Source organism: Cololabis saira, chromosome 2, assembly GCF_033807715.1.
Source record: "Cololabis saira isolate AMF1-May2022 chromosome 2, fColSai1.1, whole genome shotgun sequence".
In the NCBI taxonomy this organism is placed as follows: domain Eukaryota; kingdom Metazoa; phylum Chordata; class Actinopteri; order Beloniformes; family Belonidae; genus Cololabis; species Cololabis saira.
This window is the reverse complement of record NC_084588.1, coordinates 43612706-43634567: the sequence shown is the minus strand read 5'-3', so window position 1 is coordinate 43634567 and position 21862 is coordinate 43612706. Positions and strand designations below refer to the sequence as shown.

At 42.0% G+C, this 21862-nt stretch overlaps 1 protein-coding gene across 1 annotated transcript in view; it reads left to right on the top strand.

Annotated features, from left to right (window-relative positions):
* The window catches only part of hcn4 (hyperpolarization activated cyclic nucleotide-gated potassium channel 4), a 95761-nt gene that overhangs the window by 70082 nt on the left and 3817 nt on the right, over positions 1-21862 (top strand). The window contains exons 6-7 of the mRNA XM_061711249.1: positions 482-722; positions 20307-20471. Of these exons, the coding sequence (XP_061567233.1) occupies positions 482-722; positions 20307-20471 (406 nt within the window). The remainder of the gene's footprint in view (positions 1-481; positions 723-20306; positions 20472-21862) is intronic.

Sequence of the window (21862 nt, the reverse complement as noted above, 5' to 3'; positions counted from 1 at the left end):
CGTCTTACGGTTTGTGGCGCAAACTTTGCGCCATGGAGAGTCTGGATGGAATCCGTGTATCATTCGTTCTTTCCATTTTCAATTGCCAATCAAAAACCAAAACATGAAAAAGTGACTGGTTATGTTGTTATTAGTTTTTTATTATAACACAAAAAACGGAAAAACGGCTGGTTTTTCATATTTCAATTTTAGGCACAGATCAAAAATAGTGCAGTCGTTTTTGCACGCCGTTAGTAGATCAGCTGGCACTTTGGTTTGCGGGTGCTGTCAAGTTTGCACAGGTTTTTACACACGCAAACCTTTAGTAAATCAGGCCCTAAGTGTGCAGTCTGGAAAAAATGATCTCTGTTTTGAGCTTTTTCTGTTTTTAGGCTTCAAGAAAAAAACAAAGTGACAGGTCAACACAGTTTCCAGACCTCCATCTCTGTTCTGCTGTTCTTACTAACTGTTGTTTTCGATGTGTCTTTCTTCTTTCAAACAGGAAATCATCAACTTTAACTGTCGAAAGCTGGTGGCTTCAATGCCTCTATTTGCCAATGCAGACCCCAACTTTGTCACCTCCATGCTCACCAAGTTGAAGTTTGAGGTGTTCCAGCCCGGGGACTACATCATCCGGGAGGGCACGATCGGCAAGAAAATGTACTTCATACAACACGGGGTTGTCAGCGTCCTGACCAAAGGCAACAAAGAGACCAAGCTTTCAGACGGCTCCTACTTTGGGGGTAAGACCAGATGGTGCTGGCACCAGAAATACAAGCTCAAAGGTTACGTGCACTCACAAACTGCTAACTGTGAAGCCTAAAGGCGTACAGAGCTATTTTCTTAGTCACTGTTTACAAACTTGGCATTCAAACTTGCCCCCACCTCTCCACCTCAATAAGTGAGAATGCAGTCAGGTAACAGCTGTGTCAAGAGTTTGCTTTAGTCACAGAGGAAAAAAGAAAACCTTACTTACCAATTGTTTTTATAGTGGTTTCCAAGTGAAGACACTCATACCTGCATAAGTGCACACAAAAGTGCACAATTCTGACCTCTGCGTGAACGCTCCTGAGTGAGTCTGAAAGTGTGTACTGCCCCGTGAAACCAATAGTGGTGCAGAGTGAGATGACTCTGATTTCAGTTGATGCTTTTATAGCCCTTTATTGCCACTAACACTGGTTAGTGTCTGTATAGGCACTCGTCAAAGGTTGCAGACCAGAAACCTTTGAATTTTGCCTGAAGAAATCAGGCAGGGTGTTGCGAAGACCACCATACAAACTGAATGGGTCATAAGACATGACTGGAGTATATTAATGTTTGTATGAGTAAATTTTTTTTTTATCTTAGACATTTTACCATTGCGTGGGTTTCCTCCGGGTACTCCGGTTTCCTCCCACAGTCCAAAAACATGCATGCTAGGTTAATTGGTGATTCTAAATTGCCCGTAGGTGTGAGTGTGAGTGTGTCTGGTTGTCTGTCTGTATATGTGGCCCTGCGATGGACTGGTGACCTGTCCAGGGTGGACCCCTGCCTCTCACCTGAAAATAGCTGGGATAGGCTCCAGCAGACCCCCGTGACCCTGCAAATGAAAAAGCGGGTATAGATAATAGATGGATGGATTTTACCAATGCTGTATTTAAATCTGGGCTATTTTAATATTCAAATATGTATAATTCTCTTGTTCAGCACCTTAAAGGAGCCGTCTGTAAGAAATGGCCAAAACTGGTACTGCAGTCACTTTCAAAATATTGTTGAGCGGCGTGTACCCTCCCCCTCCTACCCCCGACCAGAGGTTGCCAGGTAGGCTGCAGAATGCAGCAGGAACGTAGGCTGCCATGGCTGCGATAATTAGAGTCGAGCTGGCAACCCGGATGCCGAAACAATACTGACTTGGTGATTGGGAGATAGGTGGAGGGTGGAGCTTCAGAAACAATACTGACTTGGTGATTGGGAGATAGGTGGAGGGTGGAGCTTCAGAAACAATACTGACTTGGTGATTGGGAGATAGGTGGAGGGTGGAGCTTCAGAAACAATACTGACTTGGTGATTGGGAGATAGGTGGAGGGTGGAGCTTCAGGCCAAAACAAAAAATGATAACATAAACATCAGTTGAGGGCTGCAACTCCTCTTTTTAAACTGGAATATCCTGGCTTGAGTGCTGTTGTCAGTGACATAAGTATTTGAAATGAACATGATTTTTAAATGTCTGTTGACATATCAGGGTCATTTTATGATTCGTTTTATTATTGCTCTTACATACAGCTCCTTTAAAGGAGCATGAGGCTCCTTTTAAGGAATGAGACTCATTAGCGCCACCCTTCGCTACTGCAGCCAACAGCGAAGCCGGCACGGGAGAACGGGGAGAACGCGCATGCAGCGTCATTTGACGTCACATCCACAGGACAGCGCGGGAAATTCCGGTCACAATTGCGGCATATTTTGCAGCACACAGCCTGTTCAAGGCAACGGAGAGATACACTAGAGGGCTCATTCTTTTTGGTTTGGAACGCTTCATCTGACATTATTACTAGAAAACTTAAAACGTATACGAATTCTTTTCATAAATCCTGCCTCCATCCTGCCTCATGCTCCTTTAAGAGCTTGGCTCTGGTTTGAATTTGAACTTGAGGCAGCTGCGTTTGGAAAGGAGCATTTCTAGCTCTGAAATCAGCTCATTGTGAGCTTGAGGTGGCATTTTAGTGCACTGCTTGTCACCTCGCTTAAAATTGGGGTTTATGCAGAACCATTTCCCTAATTCACATCCTGTAAAGCAAATCCAAATGACCAAAAGAGCTCTTGCTGTACTGCATTCTTAGAGTGATGCATCTGAAAGTCACACAGGTCAGGAAGCTGTGAAATTGCTTACCATGTGAATACTCAAGACTCCCAAGATAACCCAGAGTTGTTCTGCACTTAACTTGTTCTATGTTCTTAATCAGGGTCAGATAATGCATAGCCCTCTCGTGGTCCCGCTGAGCCCATGACACATGTAGGAGACAATGCAGCCATACTGCCCTCACCAAATACCAATTAATTTGCCCAGTGACAGCATATCATTTAGACTTACACTGTTAAGTAATTAGAAGTGGTGGCAAAGCATTTAACAGCACATGACCTGCCAGTGGAAGTTTAATTACAATTTGCCTGCTCAAGTCCATCTCCATGCCCTCTCTCCAGGGGGGGCTCTGGAGAAATAATGAAAAGATGGCAGGCAATCTATCTCTGGACATGCCAAAACTAATCTACACTTGAAACAACTTGGCCATGGATCTCTCAAGGCCTGTTTTAAAATGTTGTTCAAAAGCTCCCCCTCTTTTATTCCCTCTTCACCCAGCCAGTTTATAGATTCAGTGAAAAAAAAGAACAAAAATCAGTCTGCTTTCAGGCCTGTCTCTTTCACATGCATCTTGACAAGGGAACAGTTTGTGTGCCAGCATATGTGGACTTTGACCTGCACAAAAATGCTGAGCAGAATGTGCTTTTTTACAGACAATGTCATCAAAGTGCATCCAACTGAATTAATCTTTGCTTTTACTGTTTTTTTTTTTTTTTTTTGGTCCGTGCATAAACACGGAACATTTATTCCCCAAAAAGTGCAATGGCTCTTGTTCTACAACACAAATTCTCTTTAATCTTGAGCTTTGGATCTATAATTGTTTTCTCACTTGTGCAATGTAGGCACAAGGCTTTTGACTCCTTTATCCTGTGATTTTACTGGCAGTGCCACTCCTCTGGGGGTGTGAGGGTGGGGGTGGGGGCTTATACTGAGGAAAGCCTCGAGCCACTGGGAGTTTGTTACCAAACATGAGTTAGTCATTCATGAAATTAATTGGTGCAGGATCAGCACGGGGAGTGAGTGGCACAAGTGGTGTTCAGTGTGGCTGTCAGTATCAACAAACAGGAAGTTAAAAGCAGCAAATTCATATACTTTTCTCTATGATCATACACCCTAATGGAGATCTGGACTATAATGATTACAGTTTGGATGATTGTGTGAGCGTGTGGATGTGGAACACAAGACCTCCAGTCATGGACGAACGTCTCCTTTTGTCTATTTCAGTTTACAGTACGGCGAATGCGCATCGTCTCCCCAGCATCTCTGCAGACTCATGTACCATTATGCACATTCATTCAAAGACGACCTCAATTATTTACACGATTGTATTCTCCACAGCCTGATCCAGTTTGTTAGCTGTTGAATTAGCTTGAGCCAGAGAGCCTAAAGTCTAAAGTGGACTGGACATGTCCTGGACGGGAGCGTCGGCTGAGCACACAGCGATCTGGGGGAGAAGGGAAATGTAATGTGACTATGGTACTCACGCCAAGGGACACATGGCTCTCTGCCAAGGCTGCTCTCTGGACGCTGCTTTGGGCTCTGAAAGAAAACATGCTTCCCTCACCCCCGCTCACCACTTCGCCTCTGTCTCTCTTCATGGTCGAGTATTGAAACACTTATCTGAACAGCATCTCTTCTGCCCTCTCCGTGCCCAGACCGAGGAGGTTATTGTGTTGTTACAGTTCACCCTTTGTTGCCTGCGGTAATTGATGCGTTGCCAGTGCCAACTGCGGCTCTCTCTTGGTGGAGGCAGAGCTCGGTGACCTTGCAGTGGCCCTATAGGCCAGCCAGAGTAGTCAGAGGTGTTTATCGAATGCTGCGTTTGATTGAACCTCTAAGATGGCTCACTTTGGCTCTAAGTGAGTGGCTCTATGAGAGGGGTGGGAGGGTACGTCTCCACTGTGACCCTCCACATTTAAACTGGACTCGCTGATTATTATTATTAAACCCTTTATTTGACCAAATAAACGTTTGAGAACAAATTCTCTCTTACAAACAAGACCTGGCCAAGAGGCAGAGGTGTCAAAAGTATTCACATTCATTACTCAGGTAGAAGTATAGATACTAGAGTTTAAAAATACTCCTGTAGAAGTTGAAGTATCAACTCAAGTTTTTTACTCAAGTAAAAGTATAAAAGTACTGGTTTCAAAACTACTTAAAGTATAAAAGTAAAAGTAATGTAAGGGGGAAAAAAGCCATTAAGGACAAAAGCCATTGGAAATGAATGCATCTTAGTATAATGCAAATATATTAAAGAACCATATATGTGTGCTATTGAGCATTAACATGTGTTTCAGAGAGCAGGAGATATGATGACTAGTTGCCTATAAGTATTGTAATTGTGCAAAAAGTCAAACTTCAGAGGCATGTTATGATTTGTCCTAACCTTTATTGGAATGTACATCCAAGTTTAGTTGCAGGAATCTGAGGGAACGGATGTAAGAACAAAACTGGACAAGAACATCTGACACAACCACAACCAAATTCACTCTATCCGGATGGAGCAATTTAACTGGATAGTTTTTTCTTTAAAGGCCGAAATGAAATAGAGTAACGAGGCTGTTTTTAAGATGTAAGGAGTAAAAAGTACAGATAATTGTGTGAAAATGTAAGGAGTAAAAGTAAAAAGTCGTCTGAAAAATAATTACTCCAGTGAAGTATAGATAACCAAAGTTTCTACTTAAGTAAGGTAACGAAGTATTTGTACTTCGTTACTTGACACCTCTGCCAAGAGGTACCAACAGAAGTTCAATAGAAGTAGAACAAAAGTGATGTTTTAGTTAAATCCACAACACACTGTGTTAAGGTATAGATGGGATCGCTAGCACCATGAGCAAAGTCTTTTTCTACAGCTTTGTTACCTGCCCTCTCTGTTCCATCCAAATACATCAGAAGTAGTTGAGTTCACTGTGCAGAGGGTAAAGAGGAAGGAAGAGGGGGCAATCCTCTTTGAAGACCCTCTGCTGCTAACCTCGCTCTCTGACTCGGCGCTGCAAGCACGCAGACTCCGGTCTGCCAGTCAGGTCGGCAGATGAGTTACTGTACACCTTTTTATGTCCATTTGTGGAGAAGCTTCAGCTGACTGAATGAGATAAATATGAATGATGTGATACATCACAGCATTCTGCAAAACGATTGTTGCACTGCCGTGCAGTCAGCCGGGAATGTGAAGTGGCGCCACATAATTTACATCATTTTACATAGAAATTGAATTGAGGAATAAGGTTCTTGGATTGAACAATGACATCATGTAAATTGAAATAGACACAAATAAAGAGACATTTGTTCAAATAAATCACTCACTGATCAAAGCAGTGATAATCAGTAATGATCATGTTAATCACAGTATCTCCTGAATTTTATTTTTGACAGAACTTTTTTTTAATTTGATGAATAGAAACAATAAATTGCAATCATAACAAACATTTTAGTTTTTTAAACCAAAACTGAATCAGTTTGGACATCTTCAAACATCTTATTGGAGTTAGTGTATTCAGTCATTTGACCACGTCAGCCATGATACTGAAACGCACCAGAGTCCTCGTCTGTTTCCGTGCACGCCGGCCACATGGATAGGGATGGGCGGTATGGACAAAAAAATGTATCACGATAATTTCTGGCATTTATCCCAATAACGATAAAAAAAATACCAATACAAAAAGTGTCATCAACGGGAATATTTCTTTCTTTCTTTCTTTCTTTCTTTCTTTCTTTCTTTCTTTCTTTCTTTCTTTCTTTCTTTCTTTCTTTCTTTCTTTCTTTCTTTCTTTCTTTCTTTCTTTCTTTCTTTCTTTCAGGCTCATTTCTTTCTTTCTTTCTTTCTTTCTTTCTTTCTTTCTTTCTTTCAGGCTCATTTCTTTCTTTCTTTCTTTCTTTCTTTCAGGCTCATTTCTTTCTTCTTTCTTTCTTTCTTTCTTTCTTTCAGGCTCATTTCTTTCTTCTTTCTTTCTTTCATGCTCATTTTTTTCTTTCTTTCTTTCTTTCTTTCTTTCTTTCTTTCAGGCTCATTTCTTTCTTTCTTTCTTTCTTTCTTTCAGGCTCATTTCTTTCTTCTTTCTTTCTTTCTTTCAGGCTCATTTCTTTCTTCTTTCTTTCTTTCATGCTCATTTTTTTCTTTCTTTCTTTCTTTCTTTCTTTCTTTCTTTCTTTCTTTCTTTCTTTCTTTCTTTCTTTCTTTCTTTCTTTCTTTCTTTCTTTCTTTCTTTCTTTCTTTCTTTCTTTCTTTCTTTCTTTCTTTCTTTCTTTCTTTCTTTCTTTCTTTCATGCTCATTTCTTTCTTCTTTCTTTCTTTCATGCTCATTTTTTTCTTTTTCATTCTTTCTTTCATTCTTTCTTTCTTTCAGGCTCATTTCTTTCTTTCTTTCTTTTTTCTTTCTTTCTTTCAGGCTCATTTCCTCAATTTATCGTTTTTTACCGTGAGATGACAAATTCTTACCATGGGGAATTTTTTTGACGGTTTATCGTGAACGGTAAAATATCACCCATTCCTACACATGGAAGGTGTTTCTGCGGCGACGTCAACTCTGATGGAGCAAACATGACATGTCTCAGAGAATCAGGCAGCCCACTCCGGATGTTTCAAAGGTTAAAAAGTGTCGGCTCGGTGGGCTGGGGGCTCTGTCAGGGAGGGAGATGGGAGCTGACAGCAGGACTCAGAGTCCAGGTGAGCTTTGCCAAACCAGACTGCAGGACAAAAATACCTCATCAGAGTACAAGCAGCCCTGCTCACATTCATTAATTCACGTTCATGCACACTTCATCGCAGGGAAGAAGGCAAGTACAACCAACCACACATATAATCACTTGCAGGTAGGAAAGCACTCAGAATTCCTTTAAAGCATTTTGCAAATTCCAGCACTTGAATTTACTCGCGTTTTGAAGGACTGTTTCTGGCCTGTTTTCAATACACTATGAATCAACAAGACAATCTTACTCAAGGGCTGTGATGGCTTGCATTTTTTGACATTATATTATGTAAGATTCAATTCTGTGTAGGTTGAAGAGGTTATTTTATTTTTGATTTGCATCTTAAAGAAGAAGAAGTTTTGATTAGACTAAGATTTACTCAGCTACATGCTCCCATTGTGGAAGACAGGTATTGGAAATGAAAAAAACCTAAATAGAGAGCATTGTTTTTGACTCTCCATTTCATATTTAATAGATGTGGCAGCGAATTTGAGTGTTGAACTAAAGTGAAAGAAAACAAGTTACTATTATTACATTTTTCTCAGCCAAGACATAAAAAGTGAAGAAAATGACCACAATATTCCCACCATCAAGTTTCACTGATGGTGGGAATATTTTCTGAGGCAACTCCATCCCTAACTTAAGAGACACCTTCAGGTTTTGCATCTTGGTGGGGAGGTATTTATTATAATCCTGCAGAATACAGAGGCTGAAGACAGCAGGGATTTGAAAAACTAATTAAAAGAAAACAAAAAAACATGGAGAGCCAAGTACCCCGGACTTTCCTCCACAGTCACCTGACCTCAGACGGCACGCATATTCATGGCACACTTGAGGTCCGAGAACGCCGCACGTGGCTGAAGCTCTTGAAAAGGTGGTCAGAAAAAGCTTAGATAATGGTGGTTGTCGGGTTTCAGGACACTTGTTTTAGTCTCAGGTGGAACTCAGATGGTCCTCTCATCAAAGCAATCGGACCGTTGCGCCAAATACAACTCTGAAAGTCACTTAAATTTGTATTATTTTCTGTTTGCATACAGTTTAAAACAAAATCCAAAGACAGGTATCCTCATAGTTTTGAAAGAAACTTGTGACAACGGTACTCAAGATGTCTGTTCTTCATTGTGTTTTATTCTTTCTTGCTTTCCCTCTCACTCTATGTCCATCCCCCCCTAACACACACACACACACACACACACACACACACACCATCTCTCCTCTCTGAGAGCTTGTGCAGGGGCTCATGGGAGGCATCTTTCCAGTAAGAGCCCAGGACACGTGTACAGCACAATCCGGTTGAAAACCAGCCAAGCGTGTTTTCACCAAGGTCACCGCACATCACGTCTAAGTCCGCCTTTCCCAACAACAACATCCAATTTTAATTGGTGTCATTTAATTTTAATATATGCATTGTCCCCTTAAGTGTGAAGAATGAAAAGCATTGCAGTTTATTGTTAAAAAAAAAGTGTATTTAGCACTTCCTGAGTCCACTTACACAAATATAAATGCCTGGCCGGATCAAAGCAGAGCAGGGAGCCAGGGCATCAGAACAGAAAAAGACATTTATTTTTTCTTTTGTGTCATTGTTTTTCTAAAATGTCATATGTAGTCCATGTAAACCATAAGTCCATCCATTTATCCATCCATTTTCTGTATCCGCTTTCTTCTTTTCAGAGTTACGTGGATCTGCTACAAATCTACAAGTTCAGCAATACACTTCATTTGCAACATTTTATGTATCATGATAATAATATAACTTTGTTAATTTGAGTTTAACCCCCCCCAAAAAATACAATAATGTAATGAGTAGTAATGACCTCGTTATAGTATGAACCGTAGAGAAATGGCTAAGTGTGGGAGCAGCAGTAGGTTTGAGCAGAAAACACACGTCCCTTAGAGAATCTGAGGGCAGCAACTAAGCCTGTTGTAAAATTTCATGCAGGATTTGGGGAGCTCTGTGATGAGTCGCAGGAGATGCGAGTAAGGAGTGGAACTAGAGCTTCCAGAAATAAATTGAAAGCAACTTGTGATATCCACAAACGCAGTCATGAGCTGAGCAGTGCACCATAGATGCTGACTGTTCAACTTTTAATATATAACAGACACATACTTGTAGCTATATAGGCACCCCTTGCCTTGACCTTCGGTTTCATCAAAGTTTTAATTAACGTGTGCATTTTTCTGGGATAGGCAAATAAATAATGTGAAATTTATTTATCTAAAGATTCTTCCATGTTCAAAGTACATTCCAAGTATATTTCTGAGATGCAGTCACTTTGAAATGCAGTGAACCCTTGAATTTGATCTTTTATAAGTTTAAGTTTGTCTTTCCAACAAGGATTCATTTTTTGTTGTTCTTGTATAGGTTGGTCTTAACCTCGTATATTTCTGCTAATATAAAATCTGTTTTCACACAGCTACAATGTCTTTATGTTCAGTAGTGTGAGAGGACTTCATTTAAAGCCGTTTAGACTTGTGGTCACTCACGCATTTTAATTCAGCGGTTTCTGTGAGGGGGTTTCAATAGTAGAGCTTTTCTCAGAATTTCACTGCGAGCAGCTTGAATAAAATGACGAAATGGTGTCAAATTGTGTTTCAGTGCTGTCAACATAATAATAATAATATCCTGACAGCGCAAATAAGAATTGTGCCTTAAAGTCATAAATATTCAGTACAGTGTTTAGTTTTAGGGCCTGCTTTTTGACCTTGTATCTCTCACAGATGACCTCTAACCTTTTATTGTTGGCCAATCATTTTTTCAAATTGTCATCTTTTTTTTTTTCTAAGTTCCTGTGGAACAAAAAAGAAAAGAACAAACACCTTTGGAAACCTGGGCTTCACTTGCTTTTGGAAAGACTTTTAGATGAGGCCAGAGGGCTCACTGCAGCTCAGTACCTCATCCTGACAGCGTTGGCTTCATCCATAGAGCCGCGGGACAAGAGGATTTAATACAGAGCTGCGAAGCTCTTCTCCAGAAGGGATTACTGGAGCAGTGCTGCGGGAAATGGACCCCCAGCACAGCTACAGCCAGGGCTCCCACGCCAGCACACACTTACAGTACATTCTCACGACACATGTGCAGGCACACATTAGTGACCACACTCAGTCACACTCAGATGTGCACGGTAACTTTATTGCCTTTCACGTTAACATTGCTCTGTTTCCACATTCTCACTCTTACATGGGAATAGCAGTCCAGATTTGAGGTTGTTTTAAGCTTCATATATAGTACATACTCCCAGTACTCGAGTTGTAAAAAAAAATCAGGGGGGATGGTGGATTTTATCATATGGGGACAGATAACTTGTGCTGATTACAAATAATATAATATATTACAAATAATAGCACTGACCAAAACACCTGCAGAAATACTGCAGGAATGACATAGCAGCAGTTAAATGCAGCCTTCTGTAAGCTTTAAATATCCACTGGGCTTACATCAAATACATCAAAACACAACAATAAAAAACAGTTTTCTGAAGTTTTCTTAACAAGAATATTTGTCTTATTTCTAGTTAAAATGTCTCATTTTAGTAAAAAAAATCTCATTACACTTAAAACAAGACTCATCACTGGGAAAAAACAACAATTTTCACCTGTTTCAAGTAGATTTTCACTTAAAATAAGTAGAAAAATCTGCCAGTGGAACAAGATTTTTTTGCTTGTAATGAGAAGATAAATCTTGTCCCACTGGCAGAATTTCCTACTTATTTCAAGTGAAAATTTACTTGGTGAAAATTTGACAGGTGAAAATTGTCAAATAAGTTATTTTTCTGGTGATGACTCTAAATGTTGAAATAGCAGTAAAACCACATTCATTGATGAAATGACATAAGGGATGGAAAGGAGGGATGGCAGTTTTACAGGGGGGACGATTTTGACCGTTTTTATTTCAGGGGGGATGCCATCCCCCCTCATCCCCCCTCAACTCGAGTACTGCATACTCCTCTCTCTACCAAATGCAAGAAGAGATTGCATCAAAACCTTCCCTTCGATACAATCCCCCATCCTGAGCAAGCACCAGGCGACTGTGGAAAGGAAAAACTAATCTTTAACAGGAGGAAATCTCTAGCAGAACCAGATTCAGGGAGGGCAGCAATCTGCCTGGACTGGTTGGGGGTTGAGAGGACTGGAAATGAGGGGAGGACAGCAACAACAGCATATCAGGAACACCTGCTGGGAGGAAAGAGCACTGGTTAACAACACAACGGGGACCGTGAATGGAGTTGGAGTAAAAGAGAAGAGAAGTGAATCATGGGAGGTCCCGCAGCAGTCTAGGCCTATTGTAGCAAAACTATGGGATGTTTCAGGGCACCTGAGCCATCCCTTAATATAAGCTTTATAGAAAGGAAGGTTTTAAGCTTAATCTTAAAGATAGAGAGAGTGCCTGCTACCCGATTACAAACTGGCAGCGGTGACCTGAGGAAATTAAACCTCAGTTCATTCTAACACAGTGTAGTTCCGTTAAAGTTGAGTTGTAAGGGATAGGTTTACAATTTTTGGTGGTTTTTGGTGGCTTTCAAAGGTCGGCTTCCTCATTTTTTCGTAGATATGTGGTACAATTCATTAGTTTGCACACATCAAATGCATGAACTTGATAAGAAAATATCCCTAAAAGTAGGTGTGCTGTCCATTTATACATACATGTGGTAGCAGATGTTCAGTTTGTGTTGCAAGAAGCAAGACATGACATGCAAAAAGTAAAATTTTGAAGCAGTTCATTTTTAAACTGCATATATCTGTACATTACAAGTACATTACAAGATTACAAGAGTTATCATATTGCAAGTTGCAGTCAGTTCCCTGATATACTCGGTGAGAAACTCTTTCAGAATGTTTCTCCCTTCCAGAAGAGTTATAAGAGTAGGGTGTTTACAGTAATATTACATTTCCTCCCCCGTCAATGGCAGCTCGCTGCCTTTGTTTGGCGCTTTCTCTCGGAAAAATATGTCAACAACATTTGTAATGTGCAGCAGCTCTGCCACAAGGTTGTAGGGCTGACTTCCCATCAACCTCTTCTTCAGGTTACTCTTCAGGTAATTTCTCCCACCACAGTGCCAGTATTCAAACATAACATCATTTTTCTGACTACATCTTTGCTCCAAAAGCTACCCAGCCCTGGTCACGTTGAGAACAATCTACTTAATGGTTGAGAACTAACGTTTCAGTACATCCATCTGTGTTAAAGGAGCATGAGGCAGGATTGAGGCAGGATTTATGAAAAAAATTCGTATACGTTTTAAGTTTTATAGTAATAATGTCAGATGAAGCGTTCCAAACCCAAAAGAATGAGCCCTCTAGTGTATCTCTCCGTTGCCTTGAACAGGCTGTGTGCTGCAAAATGTGCTGCAATTCGGGCCCCGAATTTCCCGCGCTGTCCTGCGGATGTGACTTCAGATGACGCTGCATGCGCGTTCTCCCCGTTCTCCCGTGCCGGCTTCACTGTTGGCTGCAGTCCCCCCGACGGCCGTCGTGGCGAAGGGAGGCGCTAATGAGTCTCATTTCTTAAAATTCAATTCAATTCAATTTTATTTATATAGCGTCTAATACAACAAAAGTTGTCTCTAGACGCTTTCCAGAGACCCATACCCAGAACATGACTCCCGAGCAATTATTACATAAACAATGGCAGGTAAAAACTCCCCTAGTGGGAGAAAAACCTTAAGCCAAACTGTGGCAAGGAAAAACTCCCCTTTAGGAGGGAAGAAACCTGGACCAGGATCAGGCTCATAAGGGGGGACCCTCCTGCCGAGGGCCAGACTGGGGGTCAGGGACGGCAACAGCACAGCAGGCAGGTGGAAGCAGCAGCGGGATGACCGGGGGTGGGGACCGCAGGCCAGCACGCAGCTCCCGAAGCTCCGGCCCAATCAGCAAGTCCCAGGTTAGGTTCAGGGTCGGGGAAAGGTTGAGAAGGGGCAGGGCCAGGGAGAGGATTCTTGACGGACAAACCTCTCCCCCGCCTGCCTGGGCCGTTACCCTGCCCCCCTCACTCCCACGCTGCAGGTTCCGGTGTTGTGCATTCAGAGATGCTCTTCGCCAACGGCAGAAAAAGGAGCCTCATTCTCCTTTAATGGTTGAGAACTAACGTTTCAGTACATCCATCTATGTTAAAGACTATCAAAAAGATAGTTTTCCGTAACTTTGGAAACTCCTGGTTTGAATCCTGCTTCTAACCACTTTTCTGCTGGCTGAAAGCACATTCTGGTACCACTTTTCTTTATACCACATCTCCTTGGCTGCTTGTATACAGTATATTAATGGGGCGCTAAATGCGAAAGAGTGAAAGAAATGAATGTGATTATACTGTTAATGATTAGATGGATTTGTTAGCGCCTAACAAACTTTATTCATTATTCATAATCCTACATATAGCTTTCAGTATTTATACCCATATATAAAGCCACACCTGTTTTTATTTCTTTTTAAACTAGTACAGTTGGGGTATTGTCCTTTACTGTTCAATAAATTTCAGGATGCATCTTGGCACACATTTAAGTACCAATTAAAGCTGCAAGCAGCGATGAACGGGCCCTCGCACTCACGGCCACCGCCCCCCATAAGCATATCAGAAAAGACACCACCCACGACTTCCTATGTCAAACCATTCAAAAGTTATAGCAGAAAAAAGGGACAACCAATCAGAAGAAGGGGCGGGGCTAATTCAGGCCAATGAAGGTCAAGGACTCCATAAAGAATCTGATGACACCACCCACAACTCTCTATGTCAAACCATTCCAATGTTATAGCAGAAAATCGGGACAACCAATCAGAAGAAGGGGCGGGGATAATTAAGGCCAACTAAGCTTAAGGACTCATTACAGAGTCCCATGACACCACCCACAACTCTCTATGTCAAACCATTCAAAAGTTATGGCAGAGAAAAGTATTCTAGGGGGCGCTGTTGAGCCGTTAGGCCACGCCCATTAATGCAAACCATGAAATATCAAATTTATCGCCAAATCTGGCTTGCATGCAAAATTTGGTGACTTTTGGAGAACTATCAAATATGGACCAATCACATGAAGGGGGGGCGCGCCTTTTGGCGTCTAGCGTCGCCACGGTAACACTTTTGAAAGAGAAAAGTAATGCGCGTAGTCGCAGGATGGAGACGCACATTTTGATGTATAACACACTTGGGGGCACGTTACGGTTCGGGCCGTATTAACTGCCGAAGGAATGGCATGAATTTCGCCAAAATGACACGATTAATTCAAAATGGCCGACATCCTGTTCGGTTTCGGCCATGACTCCAAGAGACTTTTCTTTAAGTTGTGCCATGATACAGGTGTGTACCGATTTTCGTGCATGTACGTCAAACCGTATCGTGGGGCTTGAGGCACAAATTTTTCCGGGGGGCGCTGTTGAGCCATTTTGCCACGCCCATTAATGCAAACCATTAAATATCAAATTTTTCACCAGGCCTGGTTTGCCTGCAAAATTTGGTGACTTTTTGGGCACGTTTAGGGGGGCAAAAAGGCCTTCCTTTTGTCAGAAAAATAATAACGCGAAGAATTCCTACAGATACAATAGGGCCTTCGCACTGAAGGTGCTCGGGCCCTAATAAGAGTACAATACAAGCAAGGGGAGTATAACAACAGAGTTCAGTAAGGTAAAGGAAAGAGTTCTTTAAATGCAGACTAAGCCCATTTTTCTGGTTACTCTTTTCCAACGCATCATTAGGGCCCGAGCACTTGCAGTGCGAAGGCCCTATTGTAATTGCAGGAATTATGGGCATGCCAAGTAGTGGCATGACCATATTGCAATCGTCCAGAATGGCCCAAAAGGCAATGTTGCTAGCATTTTGCTAACAAGCTAAAGTTGCAAAAGTCCCACTGCGCACCAGCGGGTGTACAGGATGACCCCGCTCTGATGTGGAAAAGAAAAATCCCCCAAAAGTAAAACACGGCCCGAAAAACCTGAAAAATGAAGGCGATATATTAGTATACAGAAAGGTTTCCCTTTTTTTATTATTATTATTCCGCACTCTTTTTTCGTCCGTTAATACGGCCCGAACCGCAACGTGCACCCATGCATGGCATACATCGTTGGATGCGTCTCCATCGTGATTCGATGGGTATTACTTTTCTCAGTAATAGGGGTTACCGTGGCAACGCTTGTTGCCAAAAAGCCAAAAAAAAGGCGAAAATTCCCGCGCTTATTGCTCGGCCGAACTTTATCGTAGAGACATCGTTCAAACTTTGAAACACTCGGCCCGAGAGTCTTTAAAGGACCATACAACTTCATCATGCTAGTTATTATGGTTTTTGCGATATTTAACTTTCAATTGAAAAAAAAAATCCCTTTTATTTTGGACGTTTGTTGCTAGGCAACGGTTTATCGTACAGACATCATTACAACATTGACAAACCCGGGACGCTTTGTACTGCAAGATATTTTAGTTTCGTCATGCTTGCTATTACGGTTTTTGAGGTATTCCACTTTGTTCATTTTGATGCTAACGGAATTTCGGACGCTTGTTGCGCGGCAACACGATATCGTAGAGACTTTAATTTAACGTTAAAAGACTCGGGTTGCTGTGGACTACAACATACTGAGGTCTCATTACGCTGTCGTTTACAGCTTTTGAGATATTGAAGCCTAATTGTCCCATTCTATCCTATGGAGCTTGTTACCATGGCAACAAAAACCTATGCATTTGTATGGGGGAGCATGTGAATAAAACATCTGTTAATGCTGCCCAGACCGGAACGTGCACCCATGCATGGCATACATCGTTGGATGCGTCTCGATCGTGCCTCGATGGGCATTACTTTTCTCAGTTGAAAGTGTTGCCGTGGCAACGCTAGATGCCAAAAAGCAAAAAAAAGGCAAAAATTTGAACGTTTATTGCTCGGCCAGACTTTATCGTAAAGACATCGTTCAAACTTTCAAACACTCGGCCCGATTGGCACTAACGGACCGTACAAGCTCATTATGCCAATTATTACACTTTTTGCGATAATGACCTTTCATTTTTTTCTTTATTTCTGTTTGACTTTGGATGCTTGTTGCTAGGCAACAGATTATCATAGAGACATCGTACAAATGTTCCCCGACTCGGCACGCTCTGGGCTTCAACATATTCCAATTTCATGAAGCTGTTATTTAAGGAAATTTTATGTCAAAATCCATGCCAAATGGCCCCATTCATTCGGATGGGTTTTTTTTACCACGGTGAAACAAAAACCTATCCATTAATGTAGCCTGAACCGCAACGTGCACCCATGCATGGCATACATCGTTAGATGCGTCTCCATGTTGCCTCGATGGGCATTACTTTTTTCAGTCAAAAGTGTCACCGTGGGGGGCGCTAGACGCCAAAAAGCGCACGCCTTTAATAACTATTGGGAGCACAGGAATGAATGCAATACAACTGTAACCACCTCAAACTGACATAGAACCACCCCGAACACAACCACTACAGCCCTAAACCAAAGCAGCGAGAGGGGTCGAATGGGCCGTAGGGCATGCCCATATCAAAATTTCCAGAAATTTTCTAGTTATTCTTCTTCTTCTTCTTCTTATTGTTCTGACAAAAGGAAGGCCTTTTTGCCCCCCTAAACGTGCCCAAAAAGTCACCAAATTTTGCATGCAAGTCAGGCCTGGCGAAAAATTTTATATTTAAGGGTTTGCATTAATGGGCGTGGTAAAATGGCTCAACAGCGCCCCCTTGAAAACTTTGTGCCTCAAGCCCCACAATGCGGTTTGTCGTACATGCACGAAAATCGGTACACACCTGTATCATGGGGCAACTTAAAGAAAAGTCTCTGGGCGTCATGTCGAGAAACCGAACAGGAAGTCGGCCATTTCGAATTAATCGTGTCACTTTGGCGCAATTTATGCCATTCCTTCGGCAGTTAATACGGCCCGAACCATAACGTGCCCCCAAGTGTGTTATACATCAAAATGTGCGTCTTCATCCTGCGACAACACGCATTACTTTTCTCTTTCAAAAGCGTTACCGTGACGACGCTAGACGCCAAAAAGCGCGCCCACCCTTCATCTGGTTGGTTCAGACCGAAAAAACTTTGCGCCTCAAGCCCCAGAATACGGTGTGACGTACATGAACGAAAATCGGTACACACCTGTATCATGTCGCAACTTAAAGAAAAGTCTCTTGGCGCCATGGCTGAAACCGAACAGGAAGTCGGCCATTTTGAACATTCTGAATTAATCACGTAATTTTGGAGCAATATATGCCATTCCTTCGAGAATTAATACGGCCCGAACCGTATCGTGAACCCAGATGTGTTATACGTACAAATGTGCGTCTCCATCCTGCGACTACACGCATTACTTTTCTCTTTCAAAAGTGTTACCGTGGCGACGCTAGACGCCAAAAAGTGTGCCCCCCCTTCATCTGATTGGTCCATATTTGATAGTTCCCCAAAAGGCACCAAAATTGGCATGCAAGCCAGGCCTGGCGATAAATTTGATATTTCATGGTTTGCATTAATGGGCGTGGCAAAATGGCTCAACAGCGCCCCCCGGAAAACTTTGTGCCTCAAGCCCTACAATACGGTTTGACGTACATGCACGAAAATCGCTACACACCTGTATCATGGCACAACTTAAAGAAAAGTCTCTTGGAGCCATGGCCGAAACCGAACAGGAAGTCGGCCATTTTGAAATCTGATTGGTCCATATTTGATAGTTCTCCAAAAGTCACCAAATTTGGCATGCAAGACAGACTTGGCGATAAATTTGATATTTCATGGTTTGCATTAATGGGCGTGGCCTAACGGCTCAACAGCGCCCCCTAGAATACTATTCTCTGCCATAACTTTTGAATGGTTTGACATAAAGAGTCGTGGGTGGTGTCATGGGACTCGGTATTGAGTCCTTTACCATAATTGGTGAAAATTAACCCCGCCCCTTCTTCTGATTGGTTGTCCCGATTTTCTGCTGTAACTTTTGAATGGTTTGACATAGAGAGTCGTGGGTGGTGTCATCAGATTCTGTATGGAGTCCTTGGCCTTCATTGGCCTGAATTAGCCCCGCCCCTTCTTCTGATTGGTTGTCCCTTTTTCTGCTATATCTTTTGAATGGTTTGACATAGGAAGTCGTGGGTGGTGTCGTTTCTGATATGCTTATGGGGGGGGGCGGTGGCCGTGAGTGCGAGGGCCCGTTCATCGCTGCTTGCAGCTTTAATTCACTCTTGGCTCCCTGACTCCTCCACAACAAATTAAAGCGACAGAGGGCAGCAGCTGTGTTCAAAGGACAGGCTGTGGCCAGCCAGAGAACAAAGTAGTAAATGAGAGGAATAAAATATGACATTATTTATAGATTGCTTCAAAGCAGTTTCGCTATAACGCGTAAATGCACCCACCCATACCTCCACACACATCCCAACGTTCCTGGGAGAGGTGTTTCATGGTCTGAATAAATGCTCCTTGTCATGTGTTTAAGAATTGTATTTGTTGCAGAAGGTGGTGGGGAGTCGGGAAGTACATTCTCACACACACGCTCTTGAATTAAGGGTGTGTGTGTGTGTGTGTGTGTGTGTGTGTGTGTGTGTGTGTGTGTGTGTGTGTGTGTGTGTGTGTGTGTGTGTGTGTGTGTGTGTGTGTGTTTGTGTGTGTGTGTGTGTGTGTGTGTGTGTTTGTGGTGTTTCTGCCTGTGAAAATGAAATTGGTTTCTTATACAGAGGGAGTGTGATTGTAAAGACCGAAAGAATGAATTGGATGTTACATGAAAACTAAAGAGGAAAGACATGAGGGAATCTCTCGAAAGATGTGTCAATAAGAAATACACTCGAAGATCATCAGTCCCTCCTCATATGAATAAATATGAATTCCAGATCAAAAAAAGCTTTACGTTTTCATCACTGCTTGAAGTGTCATCTGTAACATTTGTCCACGGAGTCTTTATAAAATGTATAGTATATCATATATTATAATGAATTGTTGATATGCAGACACACGTGTAGTACAGTCACATGGTGTATGTTTGATTTTACCAGCAGAGACATTTACATGTTCACATGCAGAAATATGCAAATTCTGCATAACAGATAAACTTGCACCTATATGAAGCGATTGTGTGTCATATCTCCGCAGCAGAGCAGCTTGTTAAATGATGCATTGTTTTTTGCAGAACTCTCAAATGTAGGCTGACAGGCCCACAAGCTTTATAAATTACACTACATGCTGCACTGATGAATAAACAAAAGTATTTACTTTTTTATGGTTGAATGAAATGAAAAACAGTTTACTAAAGTATGTCTTGTGCTTCAATTTGAACAACAGCACTGTTATCCCTTTCCTTGCATGAGGAAGTGATGGGTACATTACATTCCATGTTGAGAGTAAATTAAAATCAGAATCCCAGGTGTTAAGTGGGCGACAATTTGGAAAGTTCCTTCCCTCCCTTGTCATTCCGTGAACAGGAATTAGTGAATATGGAGGACTGATGTACCGCAGTTAATGACCACTTGAGCTAAGAGTCATCTCAGGTGATTTAATAGCGATAAAGAAATCAATTCTCTCCGGGTTCCAATCAGATTAGCATAACCAGAATTACAAGATCCTGCACCGGCTGGTCTGATCCAGGTACAACCCCACAAGGCTTTCCATGTGTGAATAAGAGTTAAAGTAGAGCTACTGTTTGGAAATTATTCAGTGGAAGGATTTTTAAAAAATAGGACATGTTTCTCAAGTTTTGTAATGACTGTGGATGCACTTCACACACACACACATATATTTATCTGCTGTCCAAACATGGGTAGGACCTTTTAGAAATTCAGGAAAATAAATCAGGTTGTCTGTCCACTGTGCGACTGTGTCTTATCTGCTGTGTTTTGTTGCAGAGATTTGTTTGCTGACGCGGGGCAGAAGGACAGCCAGTGTCCGAGCCGACACATATTGCCGTCTGTATTCATTGTCCGTCGACAACTTCAATGAGGTACTCGAGGAGTACCCCATGATGAGAAGGGCATTTGAGACTGTTGCTCTGGATCGCCTGGACCGTATAGGTGAGAAAAATCATTTATTTTATGACTTGGATTAGAGCCAACCAGCTAACCAAAGCCACAATGTTTAAATTACTGAGATTCGTTGACATTGACAATGTCATTCATGATGGTTGAAAGCTGCAGTTGGCATCACAAGAACAAGAATGTTTCAAACCAAGAATAAAGCTCTCAGACAAAATTCAAGAGCTATATAAAAGAAAAAAAATGTTCTCACAAATTCTCAACGACTGAAATTACTTTCAGTCATCTGCATATAAACATGCAGATAAAGCTCTGGTTTAGAAATCCCTGCGTGACTTCTCTTATGCATACAATTGATATTCTCCCCGTATCCATCACAGTTCCCAGGCTCAGTCTGGGCAGATGAAAAATTCACAATGAAAGGCACGCTGTATCATCACTCAGCCATCACTGCATGCTCCGCTTTATCCTCTGCTATGTTTAGAATGAAAGATAGAGAAATTGCTTTAGGGGTTTTCTTTGTAGAAAATGGCTGCTTTGAAAAGATATGGTGGGCAGATAGCAGTGTTTCTGTGAAATGGTCCCCTGCGAACAGCCTGTCTGCTAGGCTTGATGCTCATGTACACACTACTTCCCTAATAAGGGAACTTACACAGCACTGATCCACAAGTTACTCTGTGTCTTTATAGTCTTTTACAATCAGATTCAATGTGTACAGAATTTGAAGGGTCAGATGGAGCCGTGACAGATTAGAGGTAGTTACAATACCTCAACCAATCTACCACCTGGTCTAAAATGGGGGTGAGTGGGTTGGGGTTGAGGGGTTAGCAACAGAGGTGAACACTTGTGGGCCCCTGAGCAAGGCCTTAACCCCCCCAACTAGATATATACTGATAAAGAATAGTGTGTATATCAAATAATATGTATATATGTATATATATGTATACACACACAGTACATAATCTTTATTACTAAATTGCTAACCCCATAGTTGTAACATGGACAAAAACACTGCTTTGAAGTTGTTAATAAGTTAGAGCTAGAGTGATGTGGGTTTAATTCAATTCAATTCAGTTCAATTTTATTTATATAGCGTCTAATACAACAAAAGTTATCTTTAGACGCTTTCCAGAGACCCATACCCAGAACATGACCCCCGAGCAGTTATTACATAAACAATGGCAGGTAAAAACTCCCCTAGTGGGAGAAAAACCTTAAGCCAAACAGTGGCAAGGAAAAACTCCCCTTTAGGAGGAAGAAACCTTGAGCAGGACCAGGCTCATAAGGGGGGACCCTCCTGCCGAAGGCCAGACTGGGGGTTAGGGAGAGCAACAGCACAGCAGGCAGGTGGAAGCGGCAACGGGATACCCAGGGGTGGGGACCGCAGGCCAGCACGCAGCTCCCGAAGCTCCGGCCCAATCAGCAAGTCC